General features: G+C 46.6%; 1 protein-coding gene across 1 annotated transcript in view; it reads right to left on the bottom strand.

Moving 5' to 3' along the window:
* Nucleotides 1-25,741, bottom strand: part of LOC146868565 (ficolin-2-like) — a 426,529-nt gene that overhangs the window by 217,641 nt on the left and 183,147 nt on the right. Inside the window, exon 7 of the mRNA XM_085611308.1 lies at nucleotides 6,586-6,713. Within this exon, the coding sequence (XP_085467434.1) occupies nucleotides 6,586-6,713 (128 nt within the window). The remainder of the gene's footprint in view (nucleotides 1-6,585; nucleotides 6,714-25,741) is intronic.

Here is a 25,741-nt window from a genome sequence, read left to right as displayed (position 1 = left end):
GGACTGACGACTGCGATGGGGAAACCTGACGGATTTCAACCACGTTTAACATTTGAATCAAAAAAAGCTGCGACTAGGTCCACCTCTGCTGATGCTGAATACATAACTATGGACTAAACGCAATCCTCCACGCAGTCCTCCAAAGATGATGACAAGACGCTACTCCTAGCTGTACAACATAGCTTATCGGATTTATCTGGGAAAGATGGACACTATGAATAATCACCTAGACTTTTTGGTGCAAAAAGTTGACAAGCATGATGGGCAATTAAAGGAGGCAGAACAACGCATATCTGAGAACGAAGACGTCACTACTCGGATGCAGACTCAAGTTGCACAAATGGATAAACTTCTGAAGATAATTGCGGCTAAGAACGAAGATATCGAAGCCAGAAGCCGCCGCAACAATGTCCGCATACTAGGTATTCCTGAGAGCACAAATACCGGGCGTATGTAGGAGTACATTGAATGTCTTCTGAAGGGCTCCTTTGGTGAGGATTCATTTTCGCCTCACTTGGTGGTTGAACGTGCACACCGCTCCTTGGGCCCACAACCCCTGCCAGGAGAGGCCCGAGACCTATCATTGTGCGTCTTCTCAATTATCGAGACCGCGACATAGCACTTCAGAAGGCCCGTGTATTAAAGCCGTTGCAATTTGAAGGCAATACATTCACCATTTATCTGGACTTCACGCTGGCGGTGCAGGAGGCGCACCGGAAATTCCTATCTGTCACGCAGAAACGAAACTTCGGAAGGCTCAGATAGAATACGCCCTTTTGTATCCTGCGCAGCTCCGGATTACACACAATGGCAAGCATGTCTTCTGTACAAATCCACAGCAGGTAGATGATTTTCTGAAAACCATCTCAAGACACTCCGGGAATGTACCTCCAGCTCACCTTCCCCGTCCACTGGTTGATTGTGCTCAGGATATCCACCTAACATACTCTGTGCTTGCTCTCAAGGCTTCATGCTTCCTGTGTGATGGGGCATTGACGAATAGGCGCGTCATCGCCTTGCTGTGGATGGACTTCTCACCAGCGGCACTTCTGGTGCGCCGACCCTCCTAGGCAGACTCATGAACAGATAAGTGCCCCAGGAGTCTTTTTCATTTGACTGTGACCCAGATTATATCTTCGTATTGCCTGCTACATGTTCAGTGGTTGTAACTGTCACTTTGCCAAGCACCCTTCCCCCAAATGCCACTCTTTCCTGGCATGGGTTGACACCCAGGGACTTCGCTGCAGTTAGAGTTAGGTCCCGGGAAGGGATTACTGCCCTCCTGGCGCCACTCTATGGGAGCTCCCCAATATCACTGTTTTTTCTTTTACGTTCTTTACTGTTACAAAATGCTCTTGCTTTTTGGTCTCAGCTGGTTGCAATGAATTGACTGTCCGTGTTGGTCTTCTTGGGAGGGTTACAGTATGCCGGCACGATTGGGGTGCCGTTGTGGGTGGGGGTGGAATGGGTTGTACTGAGCTCCTGCGAGGACTACTTGTTGCAGAGTTTTGGTATAGGGGGAGGGTATTGGGTGGGGTTCTTTCTTAGTGTTCTAGTACATATTGGACAACTACAGCTAGGCAGGGCCGTCATTATGTAAATGGACACACTTTTCTACGACATTGGCAGCTTCAATATACCACACTGCTCCACTGGCAGCGATGACACACACAGCTCTCCCTTGCATTAAATTGATCACATGGAATGTAAGGGGACTCCGGGACCCTCGCAAACGTCGACAGGTATTAGCATACCTAGACAGGCACCATATACAAATAGCTATCCTCCAGGAGACACATTTGGACCCTAGGCACCCTCCCTTCTTCGGCACGAAATGGGCCTCTACATGTGTATACTCTTCCTATTCCACCTATTCACGTGGCACGCTTATACTACTTAAGAAGAACACACCATTTAGAGTGGGAGGTACATATAGAGACTCTGCGGGCTGCAGCTGTATACTCTGGGGTACATTAGCTACACAGTCTGTCACTCTAGCCTGCAGTTACGGTCCTAACACAGACGATCCTGACTATTTCACCACCTTCTGGGGGTAAATACTAAAAATAGGCTTCACGCATGTCATATGGGGTGGGGATTTCAATACTGCTCTTTGCCCTTCCATGGACCGCTCCAATCCCCTTCCTCATCACTATACTAACACTCTGGAGACCTTATCTGGCCTGTTTGAGGAACATGGACTTGTCGACGCGTGGAGATATGTCCATCCCACGAACAGAGAAGGTACCTTTTATACGGCGGGGCACTCCACTTGGTCTAGATTAGACTATTGGGTCTGTTCTAGGGGAGTGATACCCTGGATTCGTAGCGCTACTCACTTAGCTTGCACGCATTCTGACCATGCACCGGTATGCCTTGAATTGCTACCCCCTAATTCTATTCTCACCCCGCGTTGTTGGAGACTCGTCCCTGAGGCAGTACTAGACACTGTGTTTCAAGAGGAGCTGGGGGGCAGAGATTACAGCGTTTTTTGCTAGAAATAAGGGCTCTGTTGAAGAATTGGGTGTACTTTCAAAATAACGGTTAGGGGCATCTGCATATCAAAGAGTTTCGGAGTGCTCCGCGACATCAGAAATTGATTACGAGGCCTTGAACTTGAAATAAAGCAACTAGAAACAGATATGTGGGCGGCTAGCTCTAGTGTCCAACGGGCTACCCTCCGTGATAAACTCACGGACTACACTGACACTGCATCTAGGGAGGTAAAGTTTAGAGGTAAATATTTCACCGCCAGCAGATACGGGGAAGGTGAGAGACCTGGCTGAACATTGGCGAAAGCGATCAGGAAACCTAGGTTTTCTAGTTATGTCCTGGACCTGGTGGATGGCGACGGGGAAAGGCACAGAGACAGTCTTAACATACTTAATGTTTTTGTTACATATTACAAGGAATTATATAGCTCACAGCGCTCTTCCCCCCCCTGACTTTGCCCCTTACTTACAGGATATAACTCTTGGCTGGCTGGGAGACTCTCAGCGTGAATTCCTAGCAGCACCTTTTGAAGACGATGAGCTGCGAGAAGCTATAATGCAAATAGCGTCAGGGAGAGCTCCAGGCTCTGATGGCCTTCCAATTGAATTTTACAAAACATATATTGACCAGCTGCTCCCCATATTTAAGGAGGTTTTCCTAGAGGCCCAAAAGGTGCAGATCTTAACTACATCAATGAGAGAGGCGCTTATCACGTCATTACTGAAACCGGGCAAACCCACCGATCGGTGCGAGTCTTATAGGCCATTATCTCTTCTAAATACAGATACGAAAATACTGGCTAAACTGTTGGCAAACTTGTGCTCCCAGACCAGTCTGGGTTTATTCCAGGGAGAGCCACATCCCACAATCTCAGAACGTTGTTTTCCATTCTGCAGGCTGTTGATCCTCGATTGAAGTTAGTGGCGGTGTTTCTTGATGCATCTAAGGCCTTTGATTCAGTGGAATGGGATTACCTTTTCACCATTCTGCAGAATAGGGGTCTTCCTGTAGGGTTTATTTCGTAGGTCCGGCTCCTGTACACCTCACTCACGGCGAAGGTTTTGATTAACGGACATACCTCCTCTTCCATTTCTCTATCCTGAGGCACACGCCAGGGATGTCCACTCTCTCCTCTTCTTTTTGCCTTAATCATCGAACCCCTTGCAGCAAGACTTAGGCAGCATTATAATCATACAGGCCTCAGGTGTTTACTGCGCCCGATACTTATCTCGCTCTACACGGATGATGTTACCCTCTATGTTAAAGACCCATATCATAATCTTAATCCATTGTTGCGCGAATTTGTCACGTTTGGTGGCCACTCGGGTATCCATATCAACTGGTCCAAGTCACAGATATTCCCATTGACCAACTCTGTTATCCCCTTTGAAACAGATTATCCACTCAGGTGGTGTGATGCTGACGTCAAATATTTAGGTGTCTGCGTATCGGCGGATCGTGATGAGTTAATGAGGACAAACTATGGGTGTGCAATGGAACACGTCACAAGCTGCATTACTCGGTAGATTGCCCTCCCATTGACTATGGCTGGACGTATTTCCCTTATAAAAATGGTGATCCTCCCCAAATTCTTATATCTTTTCCTTAACATTCCTTACGATCCTGGGTGACATTTATTTGCCTCCTTGCAGTCGGAATTGATTCGCCTGGTCTGGGGCAGCGAGCACCCACGTATTCAATGGGATACTTTAATGAGGCCCTACTCCCATGGAGGGTTCGGCACACCCAACTTCGAACTGTATTATCTGTGCGCTCAGGCACACTATGCACACTTCTGGTTCCACTTACCCCGCTATACTCCCTTTGTTGCCACCGAACACTGGCTGGCAGACCCTATCCCACTTGATGGTGTCCTCCTTTCTAGCACTTCCCCTCGGACGCGCTGACCATCCTCCGTAGATTGCACGATCATGGCCTGGTCCCGTATCCGGGACCATATGCGCACATCTTGCTTATATTCCCCTCTCTTATTGCTCATATATCATCCGGATATATCATTACTGCAAGAAGGCATTTTCAGGAAAATGGCCTGTACAAAGAACATTCTTTGCTGGGGAGACCTGTATATTAATGGCAAGCTTCGCAAACTCCTACAATTGTGCCCTGATCCACCACTGTCCACCATGGAAACGTTTTTATATGCTCGCCTTCGTCATGGCATCCAAGCTAGTAATACTACATACCCTTCAGAGCCTGCCACGCTGGCCCCTCTACATCACATACTACGGGCACCCACTGCATCCCACTTAGTGCCCACACTTTAACATACTCTATATAGTGATGTTGGGTATCCTCCATGCGCGGCACGTACTAAGTGGGCCTTGGAACTAGATCAAGACATTACTGATGCACAATGGCTGTTTTGCTGTAGACAGAAGGAACAGATTTCCTCCAATAGCCGGCTCCGAATCATTCATTATAAATTTCTACACCGTAGCTACTATACCCCGGTTAAGCTCCATACATTTGGGTTGAGGGACACAAATAGATGCGACAGGTGCGGCATGGAACAAGCTGACTTCTTCCACTTAGCTTGGGAATGCTCAGACATTCATGTTTACTGGAGTCATGTCCTTACAGCTCTGGATGCTATGATCTCGTTGCCGATTTTAAGATCCCCCCTTGTGGCCCTGCTGGGGTATACTGAACAAATTCCGGCTAAGCATAGTAAATTTGTCTCCTTTGGCCTCGCCATAGCTAAGCATAGACTTGCGTGCAGATGGGGACAGGGTTAGGCGCCTAAGTTTAAAGATTGGCTGTCAGATATGATCTTTTGGCAGGATCAACTTTGCACCTATGCTGAACTGCTCCCACGATCCTCCTGTCCCCGTGACATCTGGGGCACGCTTCAGACATACTTATTGGAGCACTCCGGCAATAATGCGAACTTATCCAAGAGTCTAATTTTGCTTCCCAAGAACTATATTTATCAATGCATATTGTGCCCCCCCTCATGGTGACTGTACTGGGTCATAGCTGACTCTTTCAATAGAATTGTACCCCCCCTGACGTTCCACAGCTGCTACAATTTGTGATGACATATAGTGAATGTTTCAGTTTTCTTTTTCTTTCTGTTTCATTTTGAATCACAGAAGCTCCTCTGTAATTGTACAACTGTCCGCACTGCTATTTTCGAGCTATGCTTACTGGCCTCATGTACTGAACATTTATGTATGATACATGTTTTTTTTTCCTATGCCCTAGCTGTATGATTGTCACATTTGCTGAAACGTAATGTATGTTCTTTATGAAAAATTCAATAAAAAAATAAATAAATACATGAGCACTACATCATTCCAAAGGCATGATGATGCAGCTATCTTCGTTGTCACAAATCTCCTTTAAATTCCACGGGTATTCCTTTTAGTTCCTAGGAAGAGGGGTTAACCTTTTACAAATTCAAAATAAACAGTCACACTCAGATGTCAATGTTATCAACAAGAAGATGTTCAAATACAGAATACAATGGAATGCTTGACAAGAGAAATTCCTAGCTTGGACTGTGGTGAAGGTCCAAGTGGAGATCAAAGTCAACACAAAAAGAAGAAAACTTCTAACTAGACTGTGGTAGAGAAACAATGGATGAAGACCAAAAGCAAATCTCTGTGTGGATGTCCCATTGTCTGGTAATAAGAATGGTATTCTTCAATCAACAGCACTAGATGAGGACAGGGAGTATAAAATTATGTCAGACTTTAAGGCTTGACTATGAGTGGTGCAGAACACAGTGCGGAATTTCCCCACACACAGAGGTACCGATATTGGGGAACTGGGTGCGGGAAATCTGTCCCAATATAAACTGGAACCTGAGAATCCAGCAGGAAATAAGGAATTACTGGCGGAAACAGTAATTCCAAGTTAAATTTCCCAGGTAATTCTTTATTTTGCCTGGGACTTTCAGCAGCTGAAACCTCCATGTGAAAGTAAAGAGAAATGCAGTGTTCCAGCAGCAGGGCTCAGAATTCCTATGGGACTGGTAATTGCAGTTATCGGCCCTATCTCAATAAGAAGGCCATTCATTATTAGGGCCTAAGTATCTTTAACATCTCTGTTCTTTCCTCACATACTTACAATCCATCCTCCTCCATCAGTGTCCATGTCACAGAGTACAGTCAAAGCTTTACACCCTTCAGGATAGATAGTGTACCAACCGCTCATAATAGTTCCTCTTTCCTGCAGCTCCTTGCAGTTTTTGGCCCCTGGAAAAAGGAGGAAAGTCTTTATTTAACAAATTACATGTCAAAATAGGATATCATTTGTACTCTTCTAATCATGCAAACACATCCTGTTTATTCATATTTTACATTTTAGATCAAAGGTTTGTGCATACAGCATTAGTAACAATACATTTTAGGTCTCGCCTGCGTGAGCATGCGCCAGCACATGCGCTCCCGGTTCTGAGGCTTTTGTATTCTATAATGGATTTGATACCGGCTAATTGCTTACCCTTCGTTTGCAGCGTTCTCACTCTAATTTTCTGCCTACTATTTAGAATGTGGTAAGCATGCATCACTTCCTTTTCTGTCAGTGGCACAAGGACCAAGCACAGATTTATTAAAATGTAATTAGTGTACCTCCGCTGCTAGTGTTGATTCAGGTAATATTTCTTTGTTTACATAAAAAACGCTATGACGCAGTTAGCGCTGGCCGCATCATAGCATTTTTGTTTTACCCCATTATGTTTTTGCTTTGCAGTTTTACATACCACAGACACAATCCGAAAGTATTGGAGTGTTTTACGAGCTCACCGGTTACATTACTGTTTCGTACTTGTTTTCCTCTTCATTTTTGCTTCCTCCTGTCCTCCCCTGTCTCTGCTTGCCTGTTTCCTCATCCCGTCCCACGTCACTGCTTGCCCCGTTCCCCCACTACCTCCCTCAGAACCGCTGCTTTTGTTTTGCTTTGCAGTTTGATGATGCTATTGGGATCTTGACGTGTACCTCAAGGATTTCAGTGCAATATATTACTGACAATTTTTTGCTAGGTAAGCGCCGCGATACTGAGGCTGCTCCTGTTAGAATTTACATGCTGCTACTAGCGCGAGTATAGCGCTTTTTAAATGCGGAAATAATTAATTAATTTGCACTTTTACATTTTTTTTCGAAGGGTCCCGTTTTCTGGTGGGGTTTGAGTTAGGATATACCCACACTCTAATCGGAGATTGCACCGCTGTTGAGCGGGTCTTTAGCTGCTTTCTTGGGTTCTTGGGGCGGGAGCCATCTTGGGGGAGGAAGCGCCGCTTTGGGACGCCATTGTGGTTGACAGCCTAGTTGCTGCCTGGCCACCTTGCACGCTCGAGGCTACTTAACCCTGCCACCATGCAGGCGCGCAGCGTATGCGCGAAGCGTGGGCGCGCCGGAGGCTCGCCAGAGGCAAGCCCATCTGTGCCCATCAGGGACCAGACGGGACCCGGGGCCACGACCCCTGGTTCTCGCTTGGTATACACCAGAGGTGAGTTGGAGTCTTTGAACACCTGCAATTTTGATATTAGCCCAGATTGTGTTGACATTCTTGTGCGTGAGAGAATCTTGTCCGCCCCCACTCCCCAGCCGGGTCGTAAGGTTATGAGTCAGGCCCGCAGCTTACGCTTTGGCCTCCTTAACACACGCTCCCTGCAACGACATAATTTAGAGGTGTTTACCCTTCTTGAAGAAGGAGAACTAGATCTCCTGGGACTCACCGAGACATGGTTAGAGGATTCCTCTATGCCGGATCTCGTCGCCTCCCTACCATCCGACTTTTCGGCACTTTTCTACAATAGATCTGGAGCCAAGAGGGGGGGAGGTGTTGCCCTCCTGTACAACTCACGCCTATTGGTTGAAAGGGTCTTGACGGAAAATTTGGCAGGCGCGGAAGTGATGGGCGTTAAGTTGCAATCAGGGACGGATTGTCTGCTGATTCTGTTAGTCTATCGCCCTCCGTGGACCTCGCCTGATTTCCCTGACTTGTTCATAAGACTGGCCCAGGACATTCGCTCAAGATATGACAAGGTAATGATAATGGGGGATTTTAACTACCATTGGGAGAAGGTCCCAAAAGATGGTCAGGCGTTACAGATCGATGAGGCGTTAACCTCATTAGATCTGGTTCAACAAGTAAGAGGCCCAACACATGCTAAGGGACACACCCTAGACTTGGTGTGGACGACAGTTCCTGTCCAGGACATGGCTGCGGCTCTGCCATGCGTATGGTCTGACCACCACTTGGTGAGAGGCAAGGTTTTGGCGGACAGACTGAAAACAACAACCAAAGGAGGATGGAAGGCAGTTAGGAAGTGGAATAAGTTTGATGGGGATAAAATGATAAATTTACTTCGCACCAACCCCCCTGCCAACAATTGCCCCCTCAACCCAGAGGCCCTCTGTGGGGCACTCATGGACAAACTTCAGAATGCCACAGACAAAGTTGCACCAATCTGTAGGGTGAACCGTACGGATAGGAAACGAGGGGCCCCGTGGTATAATGACTTACTCAGAGCTCAGAAACGTGGGCTACGCAAACTGGAAAGAACCTGGCGGAAAAACTACAGTCCTGACTCTCGTAGTAACTATCTACGGGCTCTCGCTGGTTATAAGCAAGCGATTATAGCCAGGAAGTCCGAGTTCTACGAGGAGAGGATTTCTACGGCCACGAACCCTCAGAAAGAAGTCTTCCGAGTACTCACGGAGCTCAGGAAGAACAAGGAACAGCCCCCGGACTTTAGTCAGGAGGACTGTCAGAAGTTCCAGGATTTCTTCACCAACAAAGTCATTGATTTGGTCACTGAAATTACGGCAACCTCGCAAATTGACTGTCCACCGGTGGATATCCCAGCCATACTGCCAATTATAATCCCGCTCTCTAATCTACCCTTGATTACAAAGGAGAGTTTAGTCTCCCTCACGGGACGGGTCAAGTCCGGCTCTAGGGCGGATCCATGCCCACCTGAAGTCTTCAAACTCGCACTCCCGGGCATTGAGGATGACGTGCTGAGTCTCCTGAACCTCTCTCTACAAACTGGTCAAGTGCCATCTGCCTTCAAGGAAGCCCGTCTGATTCCCTTGCTAAAAAAACCGGGGGCAGACGCAAAATGTCTGAAGAACTTCAGACCAATTTCCCAGTTACCATTCTTGGCGAAGGTCCTGGAGCAGCATGTCCTTATCACCCTTTCAGAACATCTGGAAAGCAACACGCTGCTAGAGCCGAATCAAGCAGGCTTCCGTGCGAATCACAGCACGGAGCTGGTTATGTTGTCAATCGTAGACGAACTTAGGAACAGAGCAGACAAGAAAATCCCGGGGGCCCTGGTGCTGTTGGACCTCTCCGCGGCATTTGATACCGTGTGTCATGAACAACTACTGTCGCGGATGAGGGACTTCGGCATTCAGGGCATAGCACTGGCATGGTTCACATCCTTCCTTCAAGGGAGGACGCAGAAAGTGCAATTAGGTGACATGCTCTCTACCGCAACCTCGATCACTTGCGGAGTCCCACAAGGGTCTGCTCTGTCACCCCTATTGTTCAACATATACCTACAGCCTTTGATTCGAATGCTTAATCAAATGGACTGTCAGGTATATAACTACGCAGACGACACCCAGATCATTATCCAGCTGGAGGATAGCCAGAATGCCTTTACCAGACTGCAAAACATTCTGAGAAGTACAGCTAACTGGATGTCCGGCAACTCCCTAAAAATCAACCCGGACAAAACCGAGGTGTTGCCGATTACCATCGCTGGCAACCCTTGGTGTGACCGTTTCTGGCCTGGGGAGTTGGGCACGCCTCCAGAACCGGCTGAGGTGGTTAAGAGCCTGGGCATCCAGGTGGACAGCAAGCTGTCCATGAAAAAGCAAGTCACAGCTGTGGTGGGCTGCTGCGTCGGCCTCCTTCGCCAACTCAGGAAAGTTTCCCCGCTACTCTCTTTTTCCACCCTAAGGAGCGCGGTTTCTGCAATGATTTTGGCTAGGCTGGACTATGGCAACTCATTGTATATAGGACTCCCACAGGGCCTCTTAAACAGAATGCAGACGGTCATGAACGATGCTGCCAGGCTCATTTTCAAGAAACCAAGGAGTACCCAGGCATCCCCCCTCCTGCGGGAACTCCATTGGTTGCCAGTTAGGCAGAGGCTAATGTTCAAGGGGCTCTGCATTGTACACAAAGCGCTTCATGGCAGAGCACCCACCTATCTGAAATCTCGCCTGTCCCTTTACAAACCAGGGAGGGTGCTTAGATCTGCTGATTCCATATATCTGGTTCAGCCACGCTGTAGACTGACCACTGTGGGTGGGCGTGCTTTCTCACATACTTTGCCAGCTATGTGGAATAAACTACCGCTGAAACTCCGCAATGAAAAGAAACTAATGCCCTTCCGCAAGCAATTAAAAACTGTGCTTTTCCAGCAAGCGTGGGGTGGCCGCTAAATTTTAATCTGATGCATCTTTTTATTGTATAGCTGATCCTAACAAAGCGCTTAGAGACCCCTGGGTTATAGTGCGCTATACAAGTCACAAGAAATAAATAAATAAATAAACAATGATATTGAGCTCAATGCGAGACGATGATTATATTTTCTGCTTACTGCTCATTGCCGGATGTACTGCTTATCGGCGTATGACAGAATCCCACATCCGACAACGAGCAGTAAGCAGAAAATATAATCGTCGTCTCACATTGAGCTCAATATCATGAGCTCCAAAGCATGGACGTTTGAAATAAAGAATACATTGTCTGTAATATATTGCACTGACATCCTTGAGGTACACGTCAAGATCCCAATAGCATCATCATATTAGTGTTCCCAGGTATACACAACACAAAATACAGTGCTGCAACAAGCAAAGGGGCATCGCCATCGGACATAAACCGGATATCACTGTTGAAGCTTTGTGGCCCTCTTTTCCTGACGAAGGCACTTTCTTGTGCCGAAACGCGCGTAGAAGACGACTGTCAAATATAAATTGTGCCACATTTTTTTGTCCACGGAAACCATAACCGAACCTCAATGATCATGGACAATGTTTTTAAAAGTGCTTAGTGTGCATGAGATTGTACGACTGTAGACATGAATGGATCAGCATGACTGAGTTATTCCATTTTACTGTTAAATGATTCTCAATAAAATAATTTTTGCACTTTTCTAAGAAACATAGTTATGTTGGTTCTTTCTTCCCTTTATTTGTCAATTGCATTATATCGACTGTAATATGAATGTTTTGTATATGTTGCCTTAAGTATTTACATTGAATTACCTTCAAGTTACACAGGATGTATTTCTCTCTACAAACTCCTGTGTCACGTTTGTGCTAATTGGCAACAAACCTTCAGACTGCACTCTTTGTTAAAATATACATGAAATTTAAGAGCCGCATGACTCTCTAAACTTTACTTTTAGCCTGCTGCACAGCCACGCTGCTGGGTAACTTGGCTAAAATACATTGGCAAAGCCAAACACTTCTGTATTTGCAAACCTATTAGCTTTCCCAATGCTTGTTGTTGGTACAGTAAAAGTATATCCAATGCATATAATTGAATACAATTATTTTCCCGCCTGATTCACAAAGGTAAACATATACGTTTGTGTGCATTTATGTTTGTTTGGGAATTCACAAAAGTGCATTTTTATAGTATGTTTACAAGTGCGGAGATTCCGCAGTCAGGGCGGAGAACTTCGCACAGAAAAAGATAAACCTGTCCCATCTTTTTATATGTGGAGTCCTCCGCCCTGACTGCGGAGTCTCTGCACTCGTAAAGTTACAACTAAAATGCAGTTTTGTGAAATCTCAAACAAATGTAAACTCACCCAAACGTGTGAGCTTACCTTTGTGAATCAGGACCCCAATCTTTATCCTGTACGTCTACCAGTCTCAAATCCAGCCAAAAGCAATTCCAAACATTTGAAATACTTATGCATAAAAAGCTATCTTCATTTTATGTCTTATTTTGAAATAGTGTGTTATACCTAGATTTAGGTATACTGTACGCGTTCTTAAATTTCTTTTAACCCCTTCGCTGCCAGGCCTTTTCCCCCTCCTGTGCCAGGCCTTTTTTTGGCTATTTGGGGTAGTGCGCGCTTAGGCCCCTGTAACTTTTTGACCACATTAGGTATCCACGCCAAATTTGCATCCTTTTCTTCCAACATCATGGGGATTCTAAAGGTACTCAGGGTTTGTGGATTCCCCTGGAGGGGTCACAGAAAAGAGCCAAAATACAGCAAAATTTTGGGTTTTTTTGGAAAAATTGGAAAAACGGGCTGCAAATGAAAGCATCTGGGTTTTTCCCTGCAAATGTTATCAAAAAAGGGTTTGTGGGGTTGAAATCACCATTTTCCCAGCTTTTCGGGGATACTTGACTTTTGTCAGAAACCCAACATTTTTTACACAGTTTTGGTATTTTTCTGGGACATAGCCTATTTTTGCTATTTTTTGTGCTTTTGACCTCCTTCCAGTTAGTAGCAGAAATGGGTACAAAAGCAATAGTGGATCCTGGAAAGCTATACATTTTCGAAAAGAAGACAACATTCTAAATTCAGCAAGGGGTCATTTGTGTAGATCCATCAAGGTTTTTTTATAGAAACAAACAGTTAAATGTAGGATAAATTGAAATTTAGTTGAAAAAAACAGCCTTTTGTGTCAACGTTTTCACCTGTAACTTCTTCTAATTATGACAGCTCTTTAAAAGCAATATACCGTTGCATCCGCTAGACATTACTGGTTGTGGGGATATATAGGACTTGTAGGTTCACCAAGAACCAGACGAACCCAGAGCCAAAAACTGAGCAGCAGCTTGCAATGTTTTTTTATTATGTACCGGGTATATAGTAATTATTCTGTAAAAAAGTGTACATGGAAAAATCGGTATGAAAGACACCTATGTATTTCTGAAATGGGAACAAAATATAGAGTTTAGAAACAGTAGATATTTGCACATTTCTGAAATTGGGAATACTCATACTAGCATGAGAATTATCAGTCATTTTTTAGAATGACTTCTTTTTTACACAATATCTTTCATTTGGAAAGCAGAAATGCATGGAAAGTCAATAGATAATAACAGTTCCTTTACAAATCTGAATTACCCTAAGTCTCCCGATAAAAATGGTACCTCACTTGTGTGGGTAGGCATAGTGCCCACGACAGGAAACGGCGCAAAACGCAACGTGGTCACACCACATTTTCACAATGCAAAATTACCCTTTTTTGCAAAGTGCCTAGCTTTAGTTTTTGAACCCTAGCTCTGCGGGCACCTTGGGAAACCTAGCAAACCTATACATTTTTGAAAACTAGACACCCAGGGGAATCCAGGATGGGGTGACTTGACTGCCTCCCACCAGGGTCTGTTACCCAGAATCCCTTGCAAACCTAAAAAATTGTCAAAAAAAACACATTTTCCACACATTTCTGTCGTGGAAAGTTCCGGAATCTGTGTGGATCCACAAATTCCCATCCACCCCGCGTTCCCCAAAGTCTTACGAGAAAAATGGTACCTCACTTGTGTGGGTCGGCCTAGTGCCCGCGACAGGAAACGGTGCAAAACGCAAGGTGGTCACACCTCAATTTTGCAGTGAAAAATGACCCCTTTTTGGCAAAGTGACTAGCTGTAGTTTTTGAACCCTAGCCCTGCCAGAACCTAGGGAAACCTAGCAAACCTATACATTTTTAAAAACTAGACACCCAGGGGAATCCAGGATGGGGTGACTTGACTGCCTCCCACCAAGGTCTGTTACCCAGAATCCCTTGCAAACGTAAAAAAATGACAAAAAAAACACATTTTCCCCACATTTCTGGGATGGAAAGTTCTGGAATCTGCGTGGATCCACAAATTTCCACCCACCCCGCGTTACCCAAAGTCCTACGAGAAAAATGGTACCTCACTTGTGTGGGTCGGCCTAGTGCCCGCGACAGGAAAAGGTGCAAAACGCAAGGTGGTCACACCTCAATTTTGCAGTGAAAAATGACCCCTTTTTGGCAAAGTGACTAGCTGTAGTTTTTTAACCCTAGCCCTGCCGGCACCTAGGGAAACCTAGCAAACCTATACATTTTTGAAAACTAGACACCCAGGGGAATCCAGGATGGGGTGCCTTGACTGCCTCCCACCATGGTCTGTTACCCAGAATCCCTTGCAAACGTAAACAAATGACAAAAAAAACACATTTTCCCCACATTTCTGGGATGGAAAGTTCTGGAATCTGCGTGGATCCACAAATTTCCACCCACCCCGCGTTCCCCAAAGTCCTACGAGAAAAATGGTACCTCACTTGTGCGGGTTGGCCTAGTGCCCGCGACAGGAAACGGCGCAAAACGCAACGTGGTCACACCTCCATTTTGCAGTGAAAAATGACCCTTTTTTGGCAAAGTGACTAGCTGTAGTTTTTGAACCCTAGCCCTGCCGGCACCTAGGGAAACCTAGCAAACCTATACATTTTTAAAAACTAGACACCCAGGGGAATCCAGGATGGGGTGACTTGACTGCCTCCCACCATGGTCTGTTACCCAGAATCCCTTGCAAACGTAAAAAAAATGACCAAAAAAAACACATTTTCCCCACATTTCTGGGATGGAAAGTTCTGGAATCTGCGTGGATCCACAAATTTACACCCACCCCGCGTTCCCCAAAGTCCTTCGAGAAAAATGGTACCTCACTTGTGCGGGTCGGCCTAGTGCCCGCGACAGGAAACGGCGCAAAACGCAACGTGGTCACACCTCCATTTTGCAGTGAAAAATGACCCTTTTTTGGCAAAGTGACTAGCTGTAGTTTTTTAACCCTAGCCCTGCCGGCACCTAGGGAAACCTAGCAAACCTATACATTTTTGAAAACTAGACACCCAGGGGAATCCAGGATGGGGTGACTTGACTGCCTCCCACCATGGTCTGTTACCCAGAATCCCTTGCAAACGTAAAAAAATGACAAAAAAAACACATTTTCCCCACATTTCTGGGATGGAAAGTTCTGGAATCTGCGTGGATCCACAAATTTCCACCCACCCCGCATTCCCCAAAGTCCTTCGAGAAAAATGGTACCTCACTTGTGCGGGTCGGTCTAGTGCCCGCGACAGGAAACGGCGCAAAACACAACGTGGTCACACCTCCATTTTGCAGTGAAAAATGACCCTTTTTTGGCAAAGTAACTAGCTGTAGTTTTTGAACCCTAGCCCTGCCGGCACCTAGGGAAACCTAGCAAACCTATACATTTTTAAAACTAGACACCCAGGGGAATCCAGGATGGGGTGCCTTGACTGCCTCCCACCATGGTCTGTTACCCAGAATCCCTTGCAAACGTAAAAAAATGACAAAAAAAACACATTTTCCCCACATTTCTGGGATGGAAAGTTCTGGAATCTGCGTGGATTCACAAATTTCCACCCACCCCGCGTTCCCCAAAGTCCTACGAGAAAAATGGTACCTCACTTGTGCGGGTTGGCCTAGTGCCCGCGACAGGAAACGGCGCAAAACGCAACGTGGTCACACCTCCATTTTGCAGTGAAAAATGACCCTTTTTTGGCAAAGTGACTAGCTGTAGTTTTTGAACCCTAGCCCTGCCGGCACCTAGGGAAACCTAGCAAACCTATACATTTTTGAAAACTAGACTCCCAGGGGAATCCAGGATGGGGTGACTTGACTGCCTCCCACCATGGTCTGTTACCCAGAATCCCTTGCAAACGTAAAAAAATGACAAAAAAAACACATTTTCCCCACATTTCTGGGATGGAAAGTTCTGGAATCTGCGTGGATCCACAAATTTCCACCCACCCCGCATTCCCCAAAGTCCTTCGAGAAAAATGGTACCTCACTTGTGCGGGTCGGTCTAGTGCCCGCGACAGGAAACGGCGCAAAACGCAACGTGGTCACACCTCCATTTTGCAGTGAAAAATGACCCTTTTTTGGCAAAGTGACTAGCTGTAGTTTTTGAACCCTAGCCCTGCCGGCACCTAGGGAAACCTAGCAAACCTATACATTTTTAAAACTAGACACCCAGGGGAATCCAGGATGGGGTGCCTTGACTGCCTCCCACCATGGTCTGTTACCCAGAATCCCTTGCAAACGTAAAAAAATGACAAAAAAAACACATTTTCCCCACATTTCTGGGATGGAAAGTTCTGGAATCTGCGTGGATCCACAAATTTCCGCCCACCCCGCGTTCCCCAAAGTCCTACGAGAAAAATGGTACCTCACTTGTGCGGGTTGGCCTAGTGCCCGCGACAGGAAACGGCGCAAAACGCAACGTGGTCACACCTCCATTTTGCAGTGAAAAATGACCCTTTTTTGGCAAAGTGACTAGCTGTAGTTTTTTAACCCTAGCCCTGCCGGCACCTAGGGAAACCTAGCAAACCTATACATTTTTGAAAACTAGACACCCAGGGGAATCCAGGATGGGGTGACTTGACTGCCTCCCACCATGGTCTGTTACCCAGAATCCCTTGCAAACGTAAAAAAATGACAAAAAAAACACATTTTGCCCACATTTATGGGATGGAAAGTTCTGGAATCTGCGTGGATCCACAAATTTCCACCCACCCCGCGTTCCCCAAAGTCCTACGAGAAAAATGTTACCTCACTTGTGCGGGTCGGCCTAGTGCCCGCGACAGGAAACGGCGCAAAACGCAACGTGGTCACACCTCCATTTTGCAGTGAAAAATGACCCTTTTTTGGCAAAGTGACTAGCTGTAGTTTTTGAACCCTAGCCCTGCCGGCACCTAGGGAAACCTAGCAAACCTATACATTTTTGAAAACTAGACACCCAGGGGAATCCAGGATGGGGTGACTTGACTGCTTCCCACCATGGTCTGTTACCCAGAATCCCTTGCAAACATAAACAAATGACAAAAAAAATACATTTTCCCCACATTTCTGGGATGGAAAGTTCTGGAATCTGCGTGGATCCACAAATTTCCACCCACCCCGCGTTCCCCAAAGTCCTACGAGAAAAATGGTACCTCACTTGTGCGGGTTGGCCTAGTGCCCGCGACAGGAAACGGCGCAAAACGCAACGTGGTCACACCTCCATTTTGCAGTGAAAAATGACCCTTTTTTGGCAAAGTGACTAGCTGTAGTTTTTTAACCCTAGCCCTGCCGGCACCTAGGGAAACCTAGCAAACCTATACATTTTTGAAAACTAGACACCCAGGGGAATCCAGGATGGGGTGACTTGACTGCCTCCCACCATGGTCTGTTACCCAGAATCCCTTGCAAACGTAAAAAAATGACAAAAAAAACACATTTTGCCCACATTTATGGGATGGAAAGTTCTGGAATCTGCGTGGATCCACAAATTTCCACCCACCCCGCGTTCCCCAAAGTCCTACGAGAAAAATGTTACCTCACTTGTGCGGGTCGGCCTAGTGCCCGCGACAGGAAACGGCGCAAAACGCAACGTGGTCACACCTCCATTTTGCAGTGAAAAATGACCCTTTTTTGGCAAAGTGACTAGCTGTAGTTTTTGAACCCTAGCCCTGCCGGCACCTAGGGAAACCTAGCAAACCTATACATTTTTGAAAACTAGACACCCAGGGGAATCCAGGATGGGGTGACTTGACTGCTTCCCACCATGGTCTGTTACCCAGAATCCCTTGCAAACATAAACACATGACAAAAAAAATACATTTTCCCCACATTTCTGGGATGGAAAGTTCTGGAATCTGCGTGGATCCACAAATTTCCACCCACCCCGCGTTCCCCAAAGTCCTACGAGAAAAATGGTACCTCACTTGTGCGGGTTGGCCTAGTGCCCGCGACAGGAAACGGCGCAAAACGCAACGTGGTCACACCTCCATTTTGCAGTGAAAAATGACCCTTTTTTGGCAAAGTGACTAGCTGTAGTTTTTTAACCCTAGCCCTGCCGGCACCTAGGGAAACCTAGCAAACCTATACATTTTTGAAAACTAGACACCCAGGGGAATCCAGGATGGGGTGACTTGACTGCCTCCCACCATGGTCTGTTACCCAGAATCCCTTGCAAACGTAAAAAAATGACAAAAAAAACACATTTTGCCCACATTTATGGGATGGAAAGTTCTGGAATCTGCGTGGATCCACAAATTTCCACCCACCCCGCGTTCCCCAAAGTCCTACGAGAAAAATGTTACCTCACTTGTGCGGGTCGGCCTAGTGCCCGCGACAGGAAACGGCGCAAAACGCAACGTGGTCACACCTCCATTTTGCAGTGAAAAATGACCCTTTTTTGGCAAAGTGACTAGCTGTAGTTTTTGAACCCTAGCCCTGCCGGCACCTAGGGAAACCTAGCAAACCTATACATTTTTGAAAACTAGACACCCAGGGGAATCCAGGATGGGGTGACTTGACTGCTTCCCACCATGGTCTGTTACCCAGAATCCCTTGCAAACATAAACAAATGACAAAAAAAATACATTTTCCCCACATTTCTGGGATGGAAAGTTCTGGAATCTGCGTGGATCCACAAATTTCCACCCACCCCGCGTTCCCCAAAGTCCTACGAGAAAAATGGTACCTCACTTGTGCGGGTCGGCCTAGTGCCCGCGACAGGAAACGGCGCAAAACGCAACGTGGTCACACCTCCATTTTGCAGTGACTAATGACCCTTTTTTGGCAAAGTGACTAGCTGTAGTTTTTTAACCCTAGCCCTGCCGGCACCTAGGGAAACCTAGCAAACCTATACATTTTTGAAAACTAGACACCCAGGGGAATCCAGGATGGGGTGACTTGACTGCCTCCCACCATGGTCTGTTACCCAGAATCCCTTGCAAACGTAAAAAAATGACAAAAAAAACACATTTTCCCCACATTTCTGGGATGGAAAGTTCTGGAATCTGCATGGATCCACAAATTTCCACCCACCCCGCGTTCCCCAAAGTCCTACGAGAAAAATGGTACCTCACTTGTGCGGGTCGGCCTAGTGCCCGCGACAGGAAACGGCGCAAAACGCAACGTGGTCACACCTCCATTTTGCAGTGAAAAATGACCCTTTTTTGGCAAAGTGACTAGCTGTAGTTTTTGAACCCTAGCCCTGCTGGCACCTAGGGAAACCTACCAAACCCAGACATTTCTGAAAACTAGACACCCGGCGGCTTCCAGGGAGGTATGGCTTGCGTGGATCCCCCAACGTTTCCTTACCCAGAATTCCCTGCAAACCTCAATTTTAGCTGAAAAAATCACTTTTTTCACACATTTTGGGGTGGGAAAGTAGTGGCATCACCGGGCTCACACAAATTTACCACCACCCAGCGTTCCCCCAGGTCTCCCGGTAAAAATGGTGCCTCACTTGTGTGGGAGGCCCAAGTACCCGTGGCAGGCAAGGGCCCAAAACGCAGTGAGGCGACATCAAAATGGCCTATCGCAAAACCACCTGGTTTTGCAAGGGGGGTCACTTAGGTTTTTGGCCCGGTGCTCGGCGGCCATCTAGGGAAACCTACCAAACCCATGCATTTCTGAAAACTAGACACCCGGCGGCTTCCAGGGAGGTATGGCTTGCGTGGATCCCCCTACGTTTCCTTACCCAGAATCCCCTGCAAACCTCAATTTTTGCAGAAAAAAATCACTTTTTTACACACATTTTGGGGTGGGAAAGTAGTGGCATTACCGGGCTCACACAAATTTACCACCACCCAGCGTTCCCCCAGGTCTCCCGGTAAAAATGGGGCCTCACTTGTGTGGGAGGCCCAAGTACCCGCGGCAGGCAAGGGCCCAAAACGCAGTGAGGCGACATCAAAATGGCCTATCGCAAAACCACCTTTTCAGTCCGTCGGGCCATAGGAGAAATTTGGCCATGGCGGTAACGGAGTAGTCACCACTGTAGCTAAGCCTTTTGTCTGCCTGCATTTGTATGACGCGGGCGAATCATTGTGTTTGCGGGGAAGGAACACCGTTGCTGTTCCAATGAACATTACTGCCAAGATAAATTAAACCAAGGTTACCAAACTTAATGCAAAAACACTTCACCATAAAACGAATCGATACAGATGCAGGACCGAAACATTTTCACTATCCAGTTGTCATACAATGATGCATACATACATTTGTTCTCTTAGGAAGCTCCAGCTTTTTTCACTTTTTTTTTTTTAGAAGTCTATGGTTCTCAGATTGATCCATTATGTTCTGGGTCCAGAGCCGGGTCTATCTGGGCTTCCATTATTTGTATTTATCTGTTTTGAATGCCATTTTGTGACATAAGGCCTGTACCTCATAGCACCTCATAGACAGGAACTGCCATGATGGTGGTTCCTGGCAATGCTTTACAAATGACTACCAGCTAGGTAGGAGTTGGTACCTGAGCCTGTAATCTCTGTACGTGTAACTTTGGGTATAGATTCCTGTGTAAAATTGGAGCCTGCGTTAAGATTTGTGCAAACTAGGACATTGCTTTGCTCTCAAAATGTTGAAAGCTTATGATTTGACTTACATAAATGAAGCCAGTTTTCTAGAGTGAAAGCCGGTGATTTCGGTGCTGACCACAACTAGCTCAACCTCAGTTCAGTGTAGAGCACTTAGACGTGTAAGAAACCTGTAGAGTTATCACAGAGTGTTCCTGAAAAGGTTGCAGCCACCCCACAGTGTTCTCAAGTACTTTTTAAAAGACATCTGTGATACCTTTCTTCTTTTTAAGTTCACTAATGTTGAAGTTTGCCTCTTATGTTTGACGAAGTCGATGTCATACAAGTTTGGATTTTTTTGGGTGGCGGTTAAGATGTCTTTCAATGAAGAATTTTTCATTTAGAGATGATTTTCATGAGTGTAGAAATGATACGACATGTGTGTGTTATTAAGTATTGACTTTTTGTAAAATGGCTGATTCCATACTGCAACCTTACCTGAAGCCTCTTGTTATTCATGCAGTAGGTTGTTGTCAGAGAGAAATTGTTTCAGCTGCACAATGTCACGGCTTTCTAACATTTTTGATAGAAATTGCATGTTTGAGACAGTCTAACAGTTGTTCACATCCTATGTTCTTGTTTTTCCAAGTGTGATTATGACTCCTCTCTAGCTACCTCCTAACTCACTGCCAACCTATACCTAAATGAGAGACTTTCAGGGCTTCCATCTCTGAACCCTACGCCTATTACCACAGAAACAAAAGTGAAACCCTGTTTAAAATGTGCTACCAACAAATTATACAGTGAGCAAGTAGTCTGAAACATACTTATACCAAGCAAATCCAGAATAACATTGCACCCGGAATTCTGACCCAATCTGGCTAAACAGATATTTTACTCTCATATTTTCACTGCACCCTTTATTGGGGGGGGGGGGTTACACATTTAATAAAATATGAGGCTACACGTTATTTGCAGACCAAATGGATTCCATACGATATTCTATAATATAGTGGTTAGCATACATTATTGGTCATTATCTACCTTCCGCCATACATATTTAGTGTTACATAGATGTCAATTCAACGTCACATGTAATGCTTGCTCAATCTTTTTTTTAAATGTTGTATTATTGCATTTTCCAAAAACCAAGAAACAAAGCGTCACAGTGAATCGGAAGTAAGGTAAAGACGCATTAGACAATACGATGAAACCAAGGTACATCTGGGGCAGTGCAACAGGCAGCAAATCACGTATGATCATAGATAGAGATATATTGATGGTATAGTAATCATGCCCACATGAACCTAATACAGGCCCATGTACTAATTTAACATTGGACAAGGTAACAATCATTCTCATGAAGGCCTATCTACATCCTCTACTAAATCCAATCCATAATATTTCCGCCAGGGGCCTAAAATCTTATCAAATATTTGTGGGCATCCTCTTGACTGATAAGTTACTTTTTCCACAGCCATACAAGTATCCATTCCCACTCCCCACTCCTGCACAGTAGGCAGTTCTGAAGCCTTTCAAGTTTTTCTATTTCCTCATCTCTTGCCTAACCACAGCGAGGTCTCTCGGGTGTGTCGTGTTGCCCACCTCAGGTGTCTCTGAACCCTATTCCAAGCATCAATAGTTACCTGGGTCACCGGTAAAAGTTTTCTGGCTCCACTTCCCCCATATAGGTTTTGTACACATGATTTGGATGCGGAACTGGGTGCATTTGAGCAAGTAAATAGGGTGATCAACCGCACATGTTCCCAGTCATTTATACCTACTAAATGAGCAGCCCAATAGTACCCTTGGACGTCAGCGATGGAAATCCCACCATCATATTGGTTTCTCTTTAGGGTTGGTGGCAAGATCCAAGGGTGGCCTCCATTCCACAGCAGCTTACGGATCTCCCCGTTAATCTTGATAAAATATTTCTCTGGGATTGGGTAGTAATTGTTTTGGAATACGTAAAAAAACTTGGGCAGGACAGTCATCTTGAACATTGCTGCGCAGCCGAGCAGCGTAAGGGGTAGTCTGCTCCACCGGTCAACATCGGCCTGGAGCTCTAGAATAATTCTTTGGAGGTTGTGATTCAGATCCAATTTTCTGTCTGTGGTGAATAAAACTCCTAAGTATTTGAAGCCTTCTCTTTTTACACGTAGCCATCAAGGCAAGGTATCAAGATCTGGTGCCAATCCCATATGATAGAGTTCTGACTTGTCCCAGTTAACTGAATATCCTGCATGGGTATCATATTCACCAAACACCTGCAATATTACTGGGGCTGTGTCACTTATAGCTTCCCCCCTTACACTTCCTCAACTCGCGGTGAGCCAAAGGGGGAAGGGATGGCAAGTACGTCTCAAACGCCTCCAGGGCAGCCAGTTCCCTATTGGGGCTCCCCCTGGGCCATTTTTCTGCTCACAGTTCCGCCAGAGTCTCTCAGCAATGCCCCTGTAGTTTCTATGCAGTCTCACCCCCTCAGGATGTAGGATTCTCGGTTTCATCCTCCATGCCCTACAGTTGATTTATTTTTGGCACCTCGGTCACGGAGTCACGGCACGTCTCCGCAATGTCCTTTCCCCTGGTGCTTGTCTCGCCCTCTCCAGTATCACATGCCTGTTCATATTACAGTCGGCGGGTATCGTCTTCAGAGGCTGAGGATCCGCCATCACTAGGTCTGCCTCTGGGGAGTCTTGTTTGTATCGTCGCTCACTCTTCTCGACCGAGTGCATTTACGCCTGATCAAGGACCAAATCTTGGGTCTCGCACCCAGTCTGTTTTTGTGTGGGTGAGAGGAGTCAAGCACTTGTGTTGGTTTAAGTTACGGTCTCTCTTCTAGCCAGCACCATGCCTCTTGTGTTGTGTTGAAGAAATGGGATTTGTTGTTGTAAAGAACTTTCAATTTCGCAGGAAAGAGCAACATGTATTGTAGGTGTAAGGAGCAAAGCTTCGCCTTGAACACATCAAAACCTGTGCCTCAACTGACGTATCTCCTATGTGTAATCAGGGAATACCATGTTAGTGGATGAGCCATATTTAAGTTCTCCCATATGCCAAGCCTCTCTAAGGATTCTGTCTTTGTCGTGGAAGTTCAATAGGTGGGCTATGATGGCTCTTGGGGCACTTCCAGGTGGTGGTTTAGCTGTCAATGCTCCGTGAGCTCTCTGCATCACAAAGCAACAGGACAGTTGCTCTGTCGAGAATGTACACTGGATCCAATGACTGAGGAAGCCGATCATGTTGTCTTTCTCCACCCCCTCTGGGAAGTCCATCAGTCTTATATTGTTGGGTCTCGCCCTGTTTTCTGCATCGTCCACTCTCCAGAGTAAATCTTTTACCACTTTTTGCAGTTCTTTGATGTCTTGGCCCATACCTTGTGTCACATCTTCTAATTCAGACACCCTCTGTTCAACCCCGGAGACGCGGTCTGCCACATTGCGGAGATCCTGTCTCAACAGCGAGACCACCGATTGTACCTCTCTCCAATCTTAGTCTCCAGGGCAGTCTTCGAGAGTTGAATGGCCCTGAGGAGGCCCACATAATCAGGTGATGTAGTCGGACCAGCCGTCGTATTCACCAGTTTAGCGTACCTGTCAATTTTGCCTGATGAGGTGGCTTCGGGTCTTTGTATTTTGCCATAGTCCAGGGTTATATTGCTGCCAACTCTACCTCCCTGAGGTGTCTAGCGCTGCAGTGACAGGGGGGTTCTGGCACTCTGGGACACTCCAAGTTTCTCCACTAGGACCTCGCCGAGCCTCAAAAGAGGAGCCAGTCCAACCACATCCACCCCAAGCAGTAATTACAGATACTGAGCCCCCATGGAGGGGCCCTGGCTTAGCTGTGTGTCTCCGATGTGCTTTATGGTGTGTCCTAGGGCTTCCACTCTGACCAGCACTCAACACCACTGCATGAAAGGCGCTCATCTTGGATGCATTCAAATTACTCAATTTTTGTAGGGCACCCTCCACTCCGAACAGTGAGCCGGTTTCTGGGGGGACCCCTGGTCGATTCACAGGCCCACCTTACCTTCACCTCCCAATCTTCTGCCGGGTGGGGGGGCAGGGCAGGCCAGAGCCAGGCACCAGGCACGTTTGCTGTGTGCCAGGCCAAGACATGGATCAGCGACTGATTCAGGGTGGTGTCAGGGAGCCGGCTCCGAAAGAGATAGAAAGGGAGGGGGGACGCAGCTCCAGGTCTCGATCTCCTCTATGGCCTATCTCAGCAAGGCCGAGTTATTCCACACCGTTGCTCCTTCCCGCACGCCATGCAGGGGTCACTTGATGATTCCCAGGGCTGCCTCCCTGTCAGGAGGGGGTGGTTGCTGTTCACTGATCCCCACCCCCTGCAATGTCTCTCCATCCTGCGCCAGACGGCAAGTTGTCCTTCATCCCCCTCCTCTTCGACATCCCAACCAAAACACCTTGGGGCAGCGTTTAGGGAGGAGGGACTTACCTGGCATAGACACAGCTTCACAGTCACAGCGGCGCACTCAGACTCTTTTTTACTGGTGTTGCCTCATAACTCCGAGAGCTGCCGCCTCTTGCCAGAGTAGGCCACTACTTCCCTGGGTCATTTCTCTATCCCACTCTCCAGCTCTCCCCCAGGGTTCCCGCCAAGAGGCACTGTCACCCAAAAGCTGGACATTGGCGATGCTTCTCTCTGATTTCTGCAATCATCGTCACAGAACAGACTCTACCCTCAGGCGCCGAGTCTCTGTGCATAGAAGTCACCATGTTGGAATTAGACAGTGGAAGGGATCTCTCCACCAAACTCATCAACTGTGGTCCCCCATCAACCAAGAGCCACTTCGGGGTGCGGGTTATCACTGAGAGTCCAGGGCAGCGAAATCGGGGGTCAATGAGGCTCTATGACCATAGATTTGATCAGCATAGTTGTTGCCTATGGCGAGCTTCAGGACAGCACTTCTACTATGCCATGTTGTTGGTTCCACCCAATGCT

The sequence above is a fragment of the Triturus cristatus genome, chromosome 1_2 (genome assembly GCF_964204655.1).
Source record: "Triturus cristatus chromosome 1_2, aTriCri1.1, whole genome shotgun sequence".
Taxonomy (NCBI): Eukaryota; Metazoa; Chordata; class Amphibia; order Caudata; family Salamandridae; genus Triturus; species Triturus cristatus.
This window is presented reverse-complemented; position numbering and strand designations above follow the sequence as displayed.